The sequence below is a fragment of the Lissotriton vulgaris genome, chromosome 2_1, assembly GCF_964263255.1.
Source record: "Lissotriton vulgaris chromosome 2_1, aLisVul1.2, whole genome shotgun sequence".
Lineage (NCBI taxonomy): Eukaryota > Metazoa > Chordata > Amphibia > Caudata > Salamandridae > Lissotriton > Lissotriton vulgaris.
In genome coordinates this window covers 1,986,723,578-1,986,743,053 of record NC_141687.1, presented here as the reverse complement: position 1 = coordinate 1,986,743,053, position 19,476 = coordinate 1,986,723,578, and the positions used below count along the sequence as shown (strand labels likewise).

Sequence of the window (19,476 nt, the reverse complement as noted above, 5' to 3'; positions counted from 1 at the left end):
TAAATGGCTCTGAGGCAGCACAGTCTCGGAGTCAGAGAGGAAAATGGGTTCCACGCCATCGGGTGGTGCCTGCGCGTTGGGAGGACATGCTCCGGCATAGGTCTATGCGCCGGAGTCAGTCAGGATCCAACAGCAGATCTAGAGGTTTTAGCTGGTGTCCGGAGTGAGCTTGCTGGCGGTATCCCAACTAGGGCATCTCTATGCTCCATGGGGCTCGAAAGCGCGCCAGAGGGAGTCGTTGGTTCCAAGATAGAGTGCATGGCCTGATGGTACTCCCTATGTTGGGCAGGAGATGATCTAACTCCAGGGAATTCAGGAAGCACAGAGCAGATCAGGCTTCTGGCTCCACAGGGCAAGAGTGGAGCCTAGATGCACAACATAGAGAGAGGGACGTTGAAGAGAGCATCGACTTCTTTCCGTGCTTCTTGGACTTGTGTGACTTAAATAACAATAACTTCGATTTGGAAGATGAGCCATTGAGAGACTGACTCTGTGACTGGGCCTAAGATCTCCCTCTAGATCGGGAATGACAAGGAGCCTTCTTGTGCAACACGGCTAAGAGCTTTAAAACTCCCTTTTGGATCACCTTTGGTTGCATTGACCGACAGTGGGTGCAGGCCTTGGAGTCGTGGTTCAAACCTAGACGCAAAACCAAGTGGGGAGAAAAAACAGAACACTGTCTGTGACATTACGACAAGACTTGAAACTCGATGGTTGGGTGGGAGACATGTCCTTAGCACACTGGGAACGATAGCTCAAAAAGAGTCAACAAAAAGGGTGAAAAGGTGGTCAAAAAACGATGGAGGTAGCCCTCTGAATTCAGCCTGTTGGGGCAGAAAAAAAATAAGACCTGCTTAGAATGATTCTGTTAACCAGATCTGCTTCTCCTTTACTCCTTTGAATGCTTAAATATTTATACTTTGCCCTTGTTTTGATTCAGTTCAGGCCTCACTCCCCTACCTCCATTGTGAGAGCTCCCTTAGTTCTTGTTCCTCTCTACTTTATACCCCCTGCTGACCCATGCTGTTTTGTCTCCTTTGGTAACCCACTCTGTGGAAGGAGTTGAAGGGGAACCCCTTAGTGTCCAAATAGATACATAGATACAAAGATGTCCCTTAGTCTGATACATAGGCGAGAACTGGTCCCTTACAGGAGTACAGGTGCCTCTTTGAATCCACTACGAAAAGAATATCACAGTCTTTAGTCAACAGAGACAGACTAATTCCACCTAAAATCAGCAAACCAAATAGTACCACAGTGTTTCTCTTCCTGGTAATTACATCATTACCGCTACATAGTTGACAGGTGAATAGTGAAGGACTCATTTCTGCTAATGAAAGTACTTAATAGTACACTAAAGAAAGATTTATTGGCATCACACACCCGTACAAATGATGGACGCATTACCTCAACCACTTTCCGCTCCACCTCTTCTCCATTCACATAGTACACATCGGTGATCACTCGAGTGACAACTGTACGAACTTCACGAACGGTCCTTACATGACGGTGATGACTTCGGCCTGGATTGAGCCGATGAACCTCAAACTCTTCTTCTACCTGAATTAACATGGAAAAGAAACAATATATTTAAAGGAAACACAAATTGTACTCAAGAAATAAAAGGTCAATTATATGCTGTGCACAAAATAATCTCTTCAGAGTCTGCATCTTCTCTAGACTCAGATTTTTCTGCAAAATGTGAGTATCCAAACTACTGTATTAAGTTTCATCGAAAGCATTAGTGACCCCTCTGCATCATTTGGGACTAAATCTCCAACTGTTCTCCATGACACTGCAGAGTGCATAAACCCTAAATTTTTCAAGCCCAATATCTCAGATTTAGGTTGGTGAAGACAACACATGCCGGAGAGATAGGGAGGACTGCCATAAATTATCTTAGGTGTTGTTTTACAACATCAAGGGAACCCAATTAATGGTCAAGCAATTATTTTCAATGAACAACGGTATCCCGAACACTTAAACAATATTATTACTGTAATTTTCATAGAAATACACTGATATCTGTGTTTTGACTGTCCAACTGGACATAATAATTTTAATGTAAACAATTAGATCGAACATGTAAGTGGGGCATTTAACAAGAAAAAGACTGAGGCATTGAAGTAGTTAGGCCTATACCATAATTCAGTAGTTAGACCAACAAACATACACTATAGCACAATTGTTAAAGAGTAAGGTTGTGTCAAGGTGCAAGGCGTCGACTAATATTCACTATTAGTTTGCAGTTAAATTTAGAACTCGGCTGAACTCTTCTCATACCAATCCTGTAGCAGTATCTATGATATCTACTAGAGGCTTGAATAAACCAGAAATAGAATTGGAAACCAATAAAGGTAGACAATAGGTACATAAAAACAAGGCAGGGATCATTCTGTTGCAAACAGTTGATTACATTTCCAAATCTCGAAATAGCCCTAACGGAGGCACCCCATTTAACAAACCTGCATTTAATTCGAAAATAATTCATGTGTGTAGCCCCTATATCGAAATATGCAAATTGGACTAAATTCTTCAAAAGCTCAACCACTGAATAAGAAAACTCTGGCCCAGTCAGACATTCCCATAACTGGCTCCACCACTGGTGGGGACATTCTCCATCTTATAACCAAAGCAAGTAAAACGCAGCAGACAAATACAGTAGAACCATCCAGTGTCTTAGATAATGCCGTCAAATATTATTTAATATAAAAAGCATCTTTACTGATAAAATGAATGCCTTCAGGCAGTTCAACAAAAACCCAACTTCCAAAATCTGTTTGTATTTGTACTTGTTTATAGTTGCACTAAGCGAGATGAATGATTTTAGATGAGCACATAAAAGGTATTTTAATATAAAGAGTTCCAACAGTAACAATGACCCATTAAAATAGCAAAGAGGTATCCATTTTAGGGCCAATACGAACAGGTTTTCGTCCGCACTAATAAAGAAAATATCTTAAATGCCTCGAATTGGAACAAAACGGTTTTACATACCCTAACAGTAACAGTTAGTCAATTTACATGAAGTGGAAAAAAATGCCTTCTAAGCACATGGAGCACAAGAATTCAGAAATGTTGTCTTCCCACTAAAGGAGCTCTCAAGAAACCCTGCAATCTGGCATACCACTGAGATTAACAATGTGTCTATCCTAGGACCGTGTAAGAGACCCTTCCTGTCCTCTGGCCCTGGGGAGATGGTCTTATTTAGGTAATATTATCAAGCATTTTATTATTTGGAACAAAGGATGATAGACAGTTGACTGCTCTTTTGATGAGCTAACTGGCAGTGTCGACAAGCAGTAAAAAATCTCCAGTCATTGAGATCTCGGTTGTTTCAACTGCAAACAGAAAATGATCATGCAAACACAGTGGACAACAGCAATATCACAGAAAATGCATCCCTTTCCTTCATCAGAAATTGGGCAAAAAAGGGCCCCACCAGATGTTTGAGTGCAAGGATCTTCTGGAAATGACAGTTACAATGTCAATACTATACCACAAGTAGCCACAATATTTTAAAAAGGTGTCAAATTAGAAATCTTGATTGTTGGTACCAGATTTGTCGCAAGATTTGCCTTGCCTTCTGGGTTTAGACACTGAGCAATCAAGTCTCAAGTGAGTTGCCTGAAAATCCTGAAGATGTTTTCAAAGTAAAAGCTTAAAATAACATTTCAATGGGATACAGAGCCAGTCAATTACAATTGTGAAGATTCTTGACGTTTTGGAAGAAATTAGTTACTTATCTGTAACTACAGCTCTCCAGCATTGGTATCTTTTATATATTTACATGCTTGAATCATTCCCAGTCATCACTCTGGGAATCCCTCTTATATTAAAATAGTGGCATACAGTGTAAAAATATAACACGCACAGTATATAATGTAGAATGGCCATTAGCATTAAACGACATAGCATGTCTGAAAACATATCCACCTCATTTGAAAGAACCCACACTTCAGGTAATGAGGTGGAAGCTTAAGCTCTCCTACTTCCCCTAGAGGCCACCGAAGCTCAAATTTCAAAGTGTGAGAACAGAATACAAAGATCTTTTGACCAGGGAGGAGGGAGGGTTGCATATGAATATATAAAAGATACCAATGTTGGAGAACTGGAGTTACAGGCTAGTAACTGATTTCTTCTCCAACACTGGATCTTTTATATATTCCTATGCTTGAATCAGAATAGCAAGCAGTACAAATTACAGAACAGAAGAAAGCGGGAAGTAGGCTCGGGACTGCTCGTCCCACTGCAGCGTCAGCCTCTGCATCCATGTCTAGGCAGTAATGCTTTGTGAACGTATGCCTGCTCCTTCAGGTGGCTGCACGGCAGATGTATTTCAAGCTCACCCCAGCATAGAGTGCTGCAGTTAAAGCAATGCTCCCGGTGTAATGCGCACTCAATCTTCACCGAAGTGGACACTGCTTTGGCATGACAGAAAGCAATACAGGCTGGGAGCCAACATGCTATCCCGTGTTTGGACAAGACTTGACTTTTTCGTGGTTGAGCACATTATAAAAACAACTGGTCTGATGTGCTTATGTCCTTTGTCTTGTCTATACTGAATTTGAGACATCTTTGCAAATCTAAAGAATGCAATGATCTTTCTGATTGTGAGGATGGATTGGGAAAAAAGGATCTAAGAACGACAGGCTCATTTAAATGGAATTCAGTAGGCATCTTAGGACTTTTGGCTTGGTTCTGACTATCACTATGTCCTTAAGTGAACCAGAGAAAGGGTTCTCTAATGGTGAATGCCTGAATCTCTCCCACTCTCCTAACGGATGTCAGAGCAAATAGTAGTGCAGTCTTCCATGAAGCAAATTTAAAGTCCACTCTATGTATTGCCTCAAAAGGAGGCAACATCAGCTGACTGAGGACTGTATTAAGCGCCCACGGAACTGGAGGATGTTGAAGAGGTGGAAAAGCTCTGAAGAGATCTTTCATAAATTGTTTAATGAACCTTTGTAAAAACAGAGTAGACGTCAAACTGTCAGTTTGTCTCAATCTGGAGACTGCAACCAGATGGTCCCTGGCTGAAGAATATTTGAAAAAAGAACAGATACTGGATGGAATGCTGAACAAATCAAACATTCATCCACAGGCACAGATCTGGGTTAAATCCATCGATTTTTTGCTCACCATGCAATTACAGTTTGGAACCAGCCATATGCAAATCAGTCTTCACCCTGCTCCCCATGGGAACAGACCAGCCCAACCTACCAGGCCAGGTACTACCTGGACCAGAAACATGCATCCTAGGACCGGTTTCGGGGTATCACCCCATATCAGCCAGGCAAGCTTGAATCTGATGGCATAGCGAGCAAGGGACCCACATCTGGCATACCCTTAGAGAAAGAAGGCAATGACAGATTACAGCTGAGCCACTGAGTACTGAAAACGGGGCATGGGCCAGTGGGCAGCTGCTAGAGGCTTTTATCCAGATTATTTATTGGCAAGGTGAGCTGGGAAGGAGAAGGTACAAGTTTCCTATCATGGGGATTCGCTTGGAGTGCGTAAATATTAGATTCTCTCTGCAAACATGCATCATCTCCACAACCCTTTCTACAGATTAATCATTTTTAAAAAGACATTAATATCCTAATTAGAACAAGAGTAAATTTTGCACAAAATACCACTTTTACCCATTTTTAAAATGAAAAAATACAGCAAAGTGCAGCTTCTAGACAGGCATAACACACAGCTATGTGTATAGTTCACCTGACACTGCACATTTTAGCGTTCCAGAAAGGTGGAGCCTATCAATCATGCGGTGATGGTTTCAGTGAGGCAGTTCGATTTTTTTTGGTAAAACAATAAAAGGAAAGTCACAATCGGCTATACTTTGAAACAAGCTAAAGCACGCACTGCCTTAGAAGTGGAGTTCAAAATCATAAAAGCGTTTAGAAATGTATGATAATGCATACAAAATATATAAAGACACCCGACCCACCAGGGTACCTGTCCTGAAGTCAGAATGTATAATGTTTAGCAAACTACTGAATGATCTGTAAATGTCAGAAATGGGGACATTTTCATCATAGAGAATAGAACCTGGTGCTGCCAACCAGTACTTAAACAAGAGACTATCCATCCAACTATAACCTTCTTATGGAGGGCAACCATTTCTGAACCACTCCAAAATTAATAAAAAGCCGCTTAGATTGTTGCAAGAAGAGTGTCTAATGAATACGGAGGTCAGAATATACTTTCACGAAAAAAGAGGAATAATCATGTAAAGATACTTTTTGGCAGTGGAATAACATATGACCCTTAATCACCTGTTTCGTAGAACTTATGCTTACGGACTAGTGCATAAGCATAAATGGAGAGCCCCATCAATTTAGGAATGACACTTTTTAGTCTACAGAAAACAGAAGACCTTCTAATCAGGAGAAAGCCTTTCCCAATAACGAATTAACAACTGGAATGTGGTAAAAAGGTGCCAAAGGTTTTGCCTGAAAACAGTGATGGCAGCAAACTGTACTTTCATACAAGAAAAATGAAGGTCAGATTTAGCCAAATAAATAAGTACCATGAGTGTAATCTTTTCTGGGATGTTATCAGGTTCGTCCATTTCCGAAAGCACCTGATGCAGAACTTCTTCCACTTGAAGGTCTACGATGAACAAAGAGAGGGCGGCTTCTATACTCATTCAATATGTTCATCTAGTCTTGGACGCAGCGTCTCTGCATCTCATTATTGGTCCTCTCCAATCTAGACATTAGTCGCTGAAAACTGAGATTTACTTGGCCGGGTAGCATTTAGCAAGCCTGAGATCACTAGGAGGTGAGATCCCCTGGTGATAGCTGGCCAGCACCATTTTGCACCTAGGAGGACAAAGATGGGTGTTACAAAGCCCTGTACGCAATTGCACACAGGATGCCAGGGCAGCTATCATCAGTTCTCCAATGCCTCCTCCACCTTTCAACAAGCATTTTCAATGCAATAGGTCTAGCATTTGCGAGCGTTTAAGATAATGGCATTGAAAATGACAATGCCTTTTATTTATGTGTTTTTAAAAGGAACACATATATAAAAGGCATTGTGTTTTTAATGCCAAGAGCTCAAACTCTCGCAAATGCGAGACCACTATAATGGTGGCCACGCTGCTTTTTTAGAAGCTGCTCGCATATTCAGTTTACCGTGAGCAGTGTCTAAACAGAGGGGCGCGGCCAACATTAAAGTGAAAGAGCGTATGGCGCTTTCAGCAAAAGTAAAAATAAAAAAAAGTTATTTCAAAAGCTCTGTAGCGTGGCTGCTAAAGTGAATGCGGACTGCGCCCTATATTAAATAATTAAATAGGCGCAGCCGCTATAAAGTGGACCGCGCTGTAATTTGAATAAAAAGATATTGCTACTAAAAAATGTTTTAAAAAATGGGTGGGCTCTCCGATGTCATGGGTGGAATAGGGGAAGAGCATTAAAGAAAATAGTGCTCATCAACTTATAAAGCAGACCCTGTAACAACCAAATTAAAAGGGATAGTCCTCGTGGGAGTTTACAAATGAAGACAAGGTGGTACTAAGGAGAGACTAACAAGCCTATGTACGAACCAGAAGCCAGAATTTACGTAGGTCAATGACATAAGCCAAAGACAAATCTGGGCGAAGAGTGGGAAGGGCTTCGAGAGCATACTCCAATACAGCATGCCTAACAGAGTGACCAGCGCATGCGCTGACCCTTGGCTCGCTGGCCCTAGGAAGATAGAGGGCCAGGACAGGTGACACTGAATTGGCACTTTGTTCAAACATCAAACACAGTGGCAAGGAAAACAGAGTCTCCTGGATGAGCTGGATTAACTGGCTGGAACTGGCAGTCATTGGGCTGAATGGGCCAAAGAACAAAGTTACTAGTCAAAGAAAAGGACTAGGTCTCCTTGAGCTACTCTAGGTTTTAGGGTGCATGGCTATGGATCTTTAGGCTGAGGGATTATTGAATGGCAGCTGCTCAGGGACCACACATGCAATTGGAAACAAGACACTGACACAGCTGACTGCTATCCTATGCTTCCATTGCTCACATAAAATATAACAGGGAAACAGGTCAGGACAGATGGTATTTGTCTAGTCATCGACTGATTGAGTCCTTTAAGAGGTGGAAGTAAAGACTAAGGTAGTACATTCATTTATAAAAATACAGGTAACTATTATGCCCCTGTTAATGTTAAACTCCCATTAACCTTTATTTTATTATTTTTTCACGGACCAATCCATGGTGACAATCAGCTCTTTAGGAAGGAGTGGATTTTGGTGGTGGGGTTAAAGGACCACATTTGATTTTCAATCTGTTGAAATTTCCATATACTATGAAAGACTAGCCCTCAAAATGGTACCCTAACCTACAGACGTTACTGACCATGAGTGCTGCACAAAACAAAACACTGAAGCTTTTTGTCCAAAAAGTGTCAGATTATTTGCACTGTACTGCACTTGTCTTCAAGAAAGTCTGTAAAGTCTGTAAATGTAGTAGCTATTTTAATGGCCTCGCTTTCATGGTATAGGTGTCCAACTATGAGCATCTAGTATCCTGGAATTTATATTTTGGACCGAGCATCACGCTTATCTAGGCTGCAAACTAAGTCCCTTGATACAAGTCCGGTCCTGGCCCTGGAGGGGTGCAACAACATTGTTGACTGTAGGGACAGAGGACTACTTTCCAGTCACAGGATCACACATATATCACGGTGGTTGCATGATTCTTTTTTCTGGTAGTGATCTTAGCATGACCAGATCTTTTTTTTTACATTCCAACTGGGGCAGTCTAGTGGCCCACTTTTGGGAAGTTAGAAATGAACCCGGGTCCATACACTGAAAACAGGCTTGAAGCATGCATATGCGGATATAGTTTGTGTGTTACACACAGTATACTTGTCTGAGTGACCCAGAAAGAGCATGTCCTTTGGTTCCATTTGGGAAGCCCCTAGTCTGCTCATGAGCATGAAGGTGCGGTTACTCTCCCAGACAGTGGAAGCATATTGATGACATTTCCTGAGGCTGACGGCAGGATCCTAGACAGTGAAGTAGGGAAAGAGGGAACAAGCTCCCATTCAATGAGGTCCTTTTGCTGTCGAAAACAATTGATTGGTCTTTCTGAATTCTGCCATTTGGTGGATGGTAGAGGTGGAGGGTAGGACTGCAGTTCGGGTTGTCAGATTATAAAGGGTCCTTTAGAAACTGGTCAGCCTCTTGTCTCTCTCCCTGAATACTATCTGGTGTTGCTTTGATATCCAGGTGTAGAATTCCCAACGCTTTTTGTGCCTCTCAATTGTGAGAAGAGAGGAACATCACGCAACACAAAGGCTGAGTCTGGAAAATGGACAGAGAGGGACACATGAAAGAAGAACCAACCCAAACAGAATCTGGAACTGCAGACAAAAAATACAAATACTATGTCTGCTGAACTTGTATGAGAGTGGGATCGGTTGACCCACTTTTGTTCCAGTTCCAAGTTTTTTTTAACCAAGGAGAGGATGCTCCACTGAGTACTCCATTAATTACTATGCAACCAGGGCTGCTGTGTGACTGACGGCTACCTTTCGAGTGGTGATGGGACATCACCTGGAATCTGACCTCGAAGAAGTATTCCTTTACTGGAAATCCTGTAAAATCCTATCTGAGGAAGAGGGAAGGTGCGAACCAACCCTGCAGGAGGAATGGACTACTAACTTGGGAAAGAGCAATAACTCCAGGCACTGTGGGGATTCGCAGCATTGAAGAAGTGTCCCTGTGATAATCGCCTTGTCACAGTGGCGGCTGATGACTTTTGAAAGTGGTGATGCACGAGAGAACTTTCCAACTTACACACTGACTGAAAGAAGCGAGTGAGACAATAGCTACAAGAACCGACGGTTTGCATTGTGCAACGTGAAAGCCAATCCCGGCTTCCCCATTGACCAAAGTGTGTGATCCTAGGCACATCCTTTGTTTCACCAAGCTGGATATTATTTGGACCACTTCTCTAGTGCCCCTCTCCACCCATCGAACACAACCACGTGCACCCATAAACATAAGGAGCCGTTTCACATTCTCATTCAAGCACACACTCAGAGCGTGTGATTGTGTGGGATGTACCTGATATGTGGGGAATGTGTGATGGTGTGGGATGTGTGTCTGATGATGTGTGGTGGATTGACAGTGGATAAGTATCAAACGGCAGAAAAAACAAGAAGCATTAACAACATCAACTACAGATATTTTGAAAGAAGCAGAGAGAGTACAATAATAGCAAAGAAAACTAAAGTATCCCTCATACCTACAGGAGAAATGTGTACATGTGTATCACACCAAGGTAACACCAAAAGGTACTCACTTGTGGCGAGACTGGGCTACTGTGCAGCACAGAACAAAAAGCTGGCAGGGAGCAGCCATGTTCAAGGAATTCCATTCTTTAATTTAAAGATACCACTGGAAGCCTTGCTAATATATCTCACTATGTTAAACATGATTGCAACACTGCTAGACATTCCCACACACTTCAAAGATTTTAAGGGATAGTACAAAATTATCCTTCCCAGTGTTCCATGCCACAGCTTGGTCCGTGATGGCAATTGGTGGAAGAATCCACAAGTATTCCCTTTGCCACGTCACCGGCTGTTTTTTGGCCTTTTACACAATTCTTATGTCTCCAGCCACCAAGGACTCTGTCTTAATGAATTCCATCTCTGACCGGCATCCTTGTTAAGTCAAAAACATATGTGCAGCATATACATACATACATTCATACATATATATATATATATATATATATATATATTTTTTTTTTTTTTTTTTTTTTTGATTTTTTTTGTTTGTTTTTTAAGCCCATACAGGGCGTGATACTTTGTGGAGAGTGGTCTGTTGACAAGTTTAGACATATATAAAGAGTTATCTTGTATGATGAATGGCATTTATATTTTTGACATTTAGGCTACACTGTGCACAGTATATAATACTGTATATATCCTTGGAATGGGTATTGACATCGCACAAAAAGAGATGTTCATCATGAACTTGTCATAAGGAAGTAATTATTTCTTTTTTCTTCTTTTCTCCAAACAATGAATTTGACTTTGATCGAGAAAAAAATGTTTTTAATATTGCACCTGCACTTTTTTGTGACCGTTTTATCTAATGCATTGACCCAGTGGAAACATGTTTTAAGATGGCCGCCACAGTGGCTTTCATAAAAGTTCTGAAAAGAAAAAAAATAATATATATATTGTAATCCAATCCTGACGGCGGCGAACAGACAGGCACCGACTCCGTGAAATGATGGCACAGACGTATTTAATTCAAAACAACAACCTAGGCGCATTTCGATGGCGTACCGCCTTGGTCACTACGTCAGATACAAACTCAATTCACAACTTATATGCACCTTACTCCACACGGTTGTCACAGCAACCAAGAAGGCCTTGTAATAGACAGAGATTTCCTATGCCTATTTCTGCATGACAGTGCATAATTCTAACTGTTGTGGTTACGACAATTTTTTACAGTAATAACAGTAGTTCATGTATTAAAAGCATACACAACACTGTATACATGATTAGTGAATAGCGGCAAATGTGAGTAAAAGGGGGGAAAATCACCCATATGTGACATAATTCATCTCCACATGTATAGACATAGAAGAGAACGATATGCCTGTGTGCCCTGATTTAATATGGAGGGGAATGGCCAGGAGAAAGGCGGTGTGCAGGTACAAGCTTACATAGGGAACACGCATAGTCTAAATTAACCACGTGAGCGCAAGATATGTGGCAGCACTGGGACTATGTGTAGGGCTGAAAATGTGAATTAGAGAAAACAAACTTGAGGGTTTAAAGTTTGTGTTCTCCTCCGCATCTTACATCAAAACCAATGTACCGCCTCAGTGGGCTGCTAGAGTATCCGCATACTGCTGCCTAGGTCAGTATCGAAATGGCACAATAAATAAGGTGAACATAATTAAAAGCCTACATTAGGTACAGCTATACTGTATGTGCACGGTGGCCATATAAACAAAACAGACAATAGTGCCCAAGAGGGATTCGGTTGCGTCGGGCTGAAATCCCTCCTGGTTAAGAATTAGAGTAACTACTTTGGCAAGTGGGCACTATGTGTAGCAAGTGAGAACATGATGTCACAAAGTGGAATGCTCTTACGTGAGTGGAAAAAGATGACTAGAAAAATAAACAAAAGGTAAATAAAATGTGAGTGTGACCCGACGTTACAGAGCCTGGGCTAAGATCGGGACAGGAAGCAAAACACAAATTATAAATGTACAGTTAGTGCTTCATCCGCATTCATCCCATTAGGGATTTTGGAACTGTAGAGGATGATGTAACGGGATTCTAACCTTCTAAGGGTGAGTGGTCTATTGCCTCCCCTAGGGTTTTTGGGGACGGTGTCTCACCACATAGAATGAGAGATCTTGCACCTTACTGCTGTGGGCTGCGTTGATGTGTCTGGCGACAGGGTAGGTAGGATAATTTTTGGTGATTGCCCTGAGGTGTTGCAGAATGCGGACGTGGACTGGGTGGATGGTGCTACCAAAGTATACTTTCCCACATGTGCATGACAGGACGTAGCCCGCAAAGTCAGATTTGCACATATAGCTGCTTCTGATGACATATGGGGATTGTCTGAAAGGCATTTGAACCTCCTTGGTGTTCACGCCATGCTTGCACGCCTTACATTTGGCACATGTGTGAAAGCCCTTTGGTCTTTTGAGCCATGAGCCACCCTGAGTTTTGCTATGAGTAATGTTGACTATCTCCTGCCGCATTTACTTTGCTCTCCTAAAGGTGATTTGGGGAGTTTTACTGCAGATGGTGCCTATTACTAGGTCGTTTCGCACTGTGTTCCACCTGGGCATGGTATGCTTTGAAACCTATTATTAGTCTGGGCATGTCAATTTCGGTAGGTTCCTTCTCTTTGCCTGTTATTCTTGCCTCCTTAACCAAAAGTTCCCTTCTAGTTACATTTGCTGTTTTGGTTTTAGCTTTTGTGAGAGTTTCAGGTCTGTATCCTCTGCGTGTTAGTTTATCGCAGAGTTCACTGGTAGCTTGCTCTAGACCACTAGTGGTACTGCAGTTACGCTTCATGCGTAGGGTATGCTTTCCTTCAGCTTTGTGGGGTGGAAGCTGCGTGCGTGTAGTATTGTGTTCCCTGTCGTTGGTTTTCTGAACGCCTTAGATTGCAGTTTACCTCATTCTAAATAAATCTCTAAGTCTAGAAAGTGTATGCTCTCCTTACTGGTGTTACATGGGAATTTGAGATTGAGAGAGTTATCGTTGATTTCTTCAGACCCTTTCCACATTAAATAGATTTTACACACACACACAGAGATAGACATACACACAGGCACACACACAGAGATAGACATACACACAGGCACACACACAGAGATAGACATACACATCTGTACATTGTTAATTAGCCAATTATACTGACAGTTCTTTGGTTAGTTCGTTTTTGCAGGTGTGACTTGTTTCCTGTCCCTTCTGGGTTGTTCCTTTGTTCGGTTGGGTTTGCACTCTTTGCGCTTCTGTCCCGGAGTTAGGCCACAACTCGCTACCTTGTTGGACTCTTATTGTGCCCTGCCATCTGGCGGGTGCTAGGCTGCAAGTGCAGTCTCTGTCTGCTATCCCCTTTTGGTAGGCCAACTCACCCAGCCGTGAGGCATCCCAAACTGAGTGGTCCTTCCTCGAGACAAATGGATCCCTCGACCCCTCACAGTCGGGGTTCAGGGCCAACCACAGCACCGAGACCGCCCTCATCGCTCCCACCGATGACATCCGAGCCCTGCTTGACAACGGATAAACAGCAGCCCTCATCCTCCTAAACCTCTCCGCGGCGTTCGACACTGTCTGCCACCGCACCCTAGTGCAGCGCCTCAGCAACGTCGGAATCCAGGAGAAGGCACTGGGGTGGATCATCTCCTTCCTCGCTGGTAGGACACAGAGAGTCCGCCTACCCCCGTTCAGGTCAGAAGCCACCGAAGTCATCTGCGGCGTTCCTCAGGGCTCCTCGCTCAGCCCCACCCTCTTCAATGTCTATATGAGCCCTCTCGCAGCCATCGCACGCCAACACAACCTCAACATCATCTCCTACGCGGACGACACCCAGCTGATCCTCTCCCTCACCAAAGACCCCGCCACCGCCAGAGCCAACCTACACAAAGGGATGAAAGACGTAGCCGAGTGGATGATGACCAGCCGCCTGAAACTGAACTCAGACAAGACGGGAGTCCTCATCCTGGGCTCCTCACCCTCCGCCTGGGATGACTCCTGGTGGCCCCCCGCCGTGGGCACCGCACCCAAACCAACAGACCACGCACGCAACCTGGGCTTCATCCTGGACTCCTCCCTCTCCATGACCAGACAAGTCAACGCTGTCTCCTCGTCGTGCTTCAACATCCTGCGCATGCTACGTAAGATCTTTTGGTGGATCCCCACCGAGACCAGGAAAGCGGTCACCCAGGCCCTCGTCACCAGCCGGCTGGACGTCGGCAACGCCCTCTATGCCGGAACAACCGCCAAGCTCCGGAGGAGACTCCAGCGAATCCAGAACGCCTCAGCGAGACTCATCCTCGACATCGCCAGACACGGCCACATCTCCCGACACCTGAGAGACCTGCACTGGCTCCCGGTCAACAAGAGAATCACCTTCCGGCTCCTCACCCATGCACATAAAGCCCTACACAACCAAGGCCCAAGTTACCTCAACAGCCGCCTCAACTTCTACGCTCCCACACGCCATCTCCGATCGACCAGCCACGCCCTCGCCGCCGTCCCCCGCATCCGAAGAGCCACAACAGGAGCAAGGTCCTTCTCCCACCTGGCCGCCAAGACCTGGAACTCCCTCCCGACCCACCTCCGCCTGACCCAAGACCACCTCGCCTTCAGGAAGCAGCTCAAGACCTGGCTGTTCGAGCAGTAGCGCCCCCCCGCCCCCAAGCGCCTTGAGACCCTCCAGGTGAGTAGTGCGCGATATAAATGTCTTTGATTGATTGATTGATTGATTGATTGATCCTTCGCGCCGCCCTTAGGCCAACTCCACCAGCCGTGAGGCATCCCAAGGTGAGTGGTCCTATATCGGCACACCGCCCTCCGGTGGGCCTTTGTACCAACCATTGTCCTCGTAGCTCTTCGCCAATGACTTGCCTTCCTCCCAGCACTGTGACATAGCTGTTCCTTAGGTGTGGGAGGGACAATATTCCACTGGCGCTGATGCTGCTCCCCCGCTCCCCGAAGATAGGAGCTTACCTGGAGGAGCAGCGCTTATATGCCCCCCAGGCGTTTTCCCGCCTTGCTGTTGGGTTGCCCCTATTGGGGGGTTTGAAGCCCGCACTGGGTCCCATTGGCGGAGGGGGGTGCCATTCTGGAAAACGCTGCGGGTGATCACCCTGCTTCTGGACGCCTCAGCGCGCCAAAAACCGGTTTGCTCTGGGGCACGGCATTGGTTATGGCGCCGGCCCTCAAGGCCCCCTTCGGTGGCGGCCTCTGCGAAAACTTTCACACCCTGGTTTAGTCATGATCTAAAAAAAAAAAACTGTGGCAAATTTTTCAGAGACAAGGTCAGAAATGGCTCCTGACTCAGGACCCTCAGGATAAAAAAAGTGACAGAGCTCTTATTCATCAATATAAACTCGCTACTAACCATGCTAAGTCTACCGACTACACAGACAAAATTAAAATGGCAAGTAACTCCTCTAAAGAACTTTTTAGAGTTGTTAAAGAATTGTCTCAGCAGTCCACTCCCAACCTTACTTAGTCTTTGCAAGATTTTCACGACTGAGTGGCCAATTACTTCAGAGACAAAATTCTTAAAATCTACTCTGAATTCGCTGCATCTGGTGACCCCAGTTTTTCCACTGAACCAACCAAGCTCTCTACCTTCCCTCCAATTTCTGGGCAGAAAACCAATGAGCCTTAGAGCAGGATCCCAGGTGGACCCCTGTCCACCTAAAATTCTGCAACTGGCCCCTGATTGCATTGCTAAAACATTGCAGAATGTACTCAATCATAGGTCTCGCATTTATGCAAGTTTGAGCTATGTGCATTGCAAATGACGATCCCTTTTATTTAGGTTTTGCTTTCTAAAACCTAAGTAAAAGGCATTATCATTTACAATGCCAATACCTTAAACTATCTCAAATGAGAGACTTTTTGCATTCCAATTACTTTTTTCTCACAGCTGCTCTCCCATCCACAAAGAACGCCAACATTCCAGTAGTGTGTGGATATATATATATATATATATATATATATATATATATATATATATATATATATATATATATATATATATATATCCACGAGCAAATGTCCCAAGCGGGGGGAGGAGCTATTTGGCTGGTGCTAGCGGCGAGGTGTGGAACAGCCTCGCAATTAATACTTTAGCAAAAACCTTCGGTTAAGTACACGCCGCACACCACTTCGAAGATTTTCCTTAGTTATTTATTTTCCTATAGGTTCCTCACCTACGCATTTCGGACATGAACTGTCCCTGATCACAGTTAACAAACAATTGTCCATCATTTGTGTTTTTTATTTATACTAATGACACCATTTAGCTAATTACGATGCATTATGGTCTTAGTAGTATGATGCTCCATTCACAAGCTTATCCTGGTGTTAAGGAAAGCCAGTGTTAGGTAGTCTGCGAGACAATGGGGAGGTCATTAAACGCCTGTAGCATGTTTCAGGCGTATGTTATGCAGAGGGTCAAGACAATCAAACTATTGATTGTCCTTGTTGCAATGGTTGCGAAATACATAACCGTATGCAAATTTATTGACTAAGTGTCTATAAATAAATCTTGGCTAAGTGCCTTAATTCAAATCTGTCCCCATTTTGTCGTTTGTGCCGTCCTCACAGCCTTCCAACACTCGGATAACAAATAAACATTACAAACATTATCTAGGTCACATGTATACCACTTTTCCAAGCTGGACTATATTCTTATGTTTCAAGCATACGTCAGAAAGGAAGTAGTAAAGTTCATTTGGCAAATTGAATGTTAATGTTCACAACAGGCATTATTTCCACCCAGAATCTCAGAGATGCGCGTGCATTTCTTCATCCCTGTTCAATCCCCACCGGCTTCTGGTTTTAAATCGTATTATCAATTTAGATTCAAGACATCTTAACTTTCTGGTGCGGTCTCCCCCTCTTTCATTTTCCTTTACCATTGCAATTCCTGCATACTTTATGTCTTTCCAGATCGTGCCTGGATGAGTTTTCAAGTGTTTGGCGATTGCATAGCTATAATCATTGTTTTGGATTGCTCTTGTATGCTCCAATATTCTCTTTTTCAGAGGACAGATCGTTGAGCCAATATTTTTCTTACCACAGAAACATTGTATTTGATAAACCACAAATTGAGATTCACAAGGTATTTTGTCCTTTATAACAAAGTTTCTACCTTTGGGATCCTTGATAAACTTTAGGTTTTGACCAACTTTACATGCTTTACAAGATGGACATTTGGTAAAGCCTTGCTGTCACTAATCTAACTATGTGGCGGGTTTGTCTCTTTTGAAATGGCTGTTAACTAGAGTGTCTTGAAGAGAAGGGGCTTTACGAAAAGATATCAGCGGCCTTTCTCCTATCAGGGAGCCAATTTCTGTATCCTTTTTCAAAACATTCCAGTATTTGGTTAGAATGTGTCGTATCTTGAAGCTTTCCCTTGAGTAGGTAAGAATCAATCTAGGTTTATCATCATCTAATTTGATTTCCTTTTTGTTCTTGGGTATTAGTGTTTCTGCTCTTGTTATAGTTCTTGCTCTCTGTTCTCCTCGTATGATGTCAGCGTGTTTATAACCACGTTTTGAAAAGCGGGCCTTTGTTTCCTCAAATTTTCTTTCCATTTCTGTTTCTTCAGAGCAATTGCGTTTCATACGCAAAAATTCGCCAAATGGAATGCTTTGTTTTAATGAAGTAGGATGGAAACTCGTGCCGTGTAACACGCTGTTTGTCGATGTTTTCTTCCTGAAGACTGTAGTTTCCAGTTTGTTGTTTTTTACATAGATTTTTGTGTCTAAAAATCTATTTCTTTTTTCTGGATGTTAAAAGTGAACTTTAATCCCACTTCATTTTCATTCAAGATTTCTATGTACTTGACCAATTTTTGTTTGGGACCCTTCCATAGAAGGAAGAGGTCATCGATGTACCGGAGCCACAACACCACATCCGTGGTGTATTGTTCATTCCCTTCTCCCCAAGCTATGTTTTTCTTTCACCATCCCATGGTGAGATTGGCATAGCTTGGAGAGAAGGACACGCCCATGGCACAACCGCAAATTTATGCATACATGTTTTTATTAAACAGGAACACATTATTCATTAAGCAGAAGGTTATCATGTCCAACAACATGTTTGTATGATGTAGCTCTGATAGTGGCCTTTGTTTCAGAAAGTATTTAATTGCTGTTAATCCTATATCATGTTGTATTGACGTGTAAAGTGACACCACGTCTATTGTGACTAACCAATACTCAGGTTGCCACTCTGTTTCCATGATATTTCTAGGAAAGTCACCAGTGTCTTTAATGAATGAGCTAAGTGTTGGAACAATTGGGGCCAAAAAAAAGTCAACGTATGATTCAATGTTTTCACACAAGGATCCACAAATGGATATTATTGGACGAGCAGGTGGTATGTACAAAGTTTTGTGAATTTTTGGCAGAAAATATATTGTTGGGATTATTGGATGTAATATAGTCAAATAGTTTTTCTCCTCGTTGCTGATTAATCCCTTTTCATGCCAAATACCGATTAATTTATGTAAAGCATTCGTCATTTCCACAGCTGGGTTTTGTCATAACAGTTTGTAATTTGTTGCATCTTTTAGTTGGTGATTGGCTTCTTCCCATAGTCTGTTTTATTTTGGATGACAATGTTGCCCTCTTTATCTGCCGGTTTTATTTCTATTGCAGGATTTGTTTGGAGGGCCTTTAATGCTATGCGTTCCTTCTTGGTCACATTTTCTTTGCCATTGATGGTATTTCTCATGACTTCTAGTTCTGCCACAACTAGGTCATGGAAAGTGACCATGCAGTTGCCAGGGTATAGAACAGGACAACATTTGGACGTATTTTTCAGATTAGTTTTGGGATGTGGTACAAAAGGGGTTGGTGATGGAAGGAGCCTCTGAATCAATCAGACACTCACACCCCGTCAAGAGATCTGGGTTTAATCCATCACCGTTCTTTAGCCCACTCTGCCAACCCAGTTCAGACATGGCTATATGCAAATCAGTCTGACCCTATGCCTCATGGGAACAGTGCAGCCCGAACTGCCAAGCCATGTCTTCCCTGGACCGGAAACAAGCTTCCGAGGACAGGTTTCTGGCATTCCAGCCTTCTTCAGCCCGGCTTGCTTGAATCCAGTGGCAAAGTGAGCAAGGGACTCACGTCTGAGTATACCCTGCCACACTTATGGTGGCCAAAAGCGGTACAAAAGGGGTTGGTGATGGACGGAGCCTCTGAATCAATCAGACACACACAC

The 19,476-nt window shown here is 43.2% G+C and overlaps 1 protein-coding gene across 6 annotated transcripts in view; it reads right to left on the bottom strand.

Moving 5' to 3' along the window:
• The window catches only part of TP53BP1 (tumor protein p53 binding protein 1), a 1,075,988-nt gene that overhangs the window by 469,130 nt on the left and 587,382 nt on the right, over positions 1 to 19,476 (bottom strand). For all 6 annotated transcript variants that reach the window (XM_086958203.1, XM_086958207.1, XM_086958208.1 and 3 more), the window contains one exon: positions 1,408 to 1,560. In XM_086958203.1, the coding sequence (XP_086814329.1) occupies positions 1,408 to 1,560 (153 nt within the window). The remainder of the gene's footprint in view (positions 1 to 1,407; positions 1,561 to 19,476) is intronic.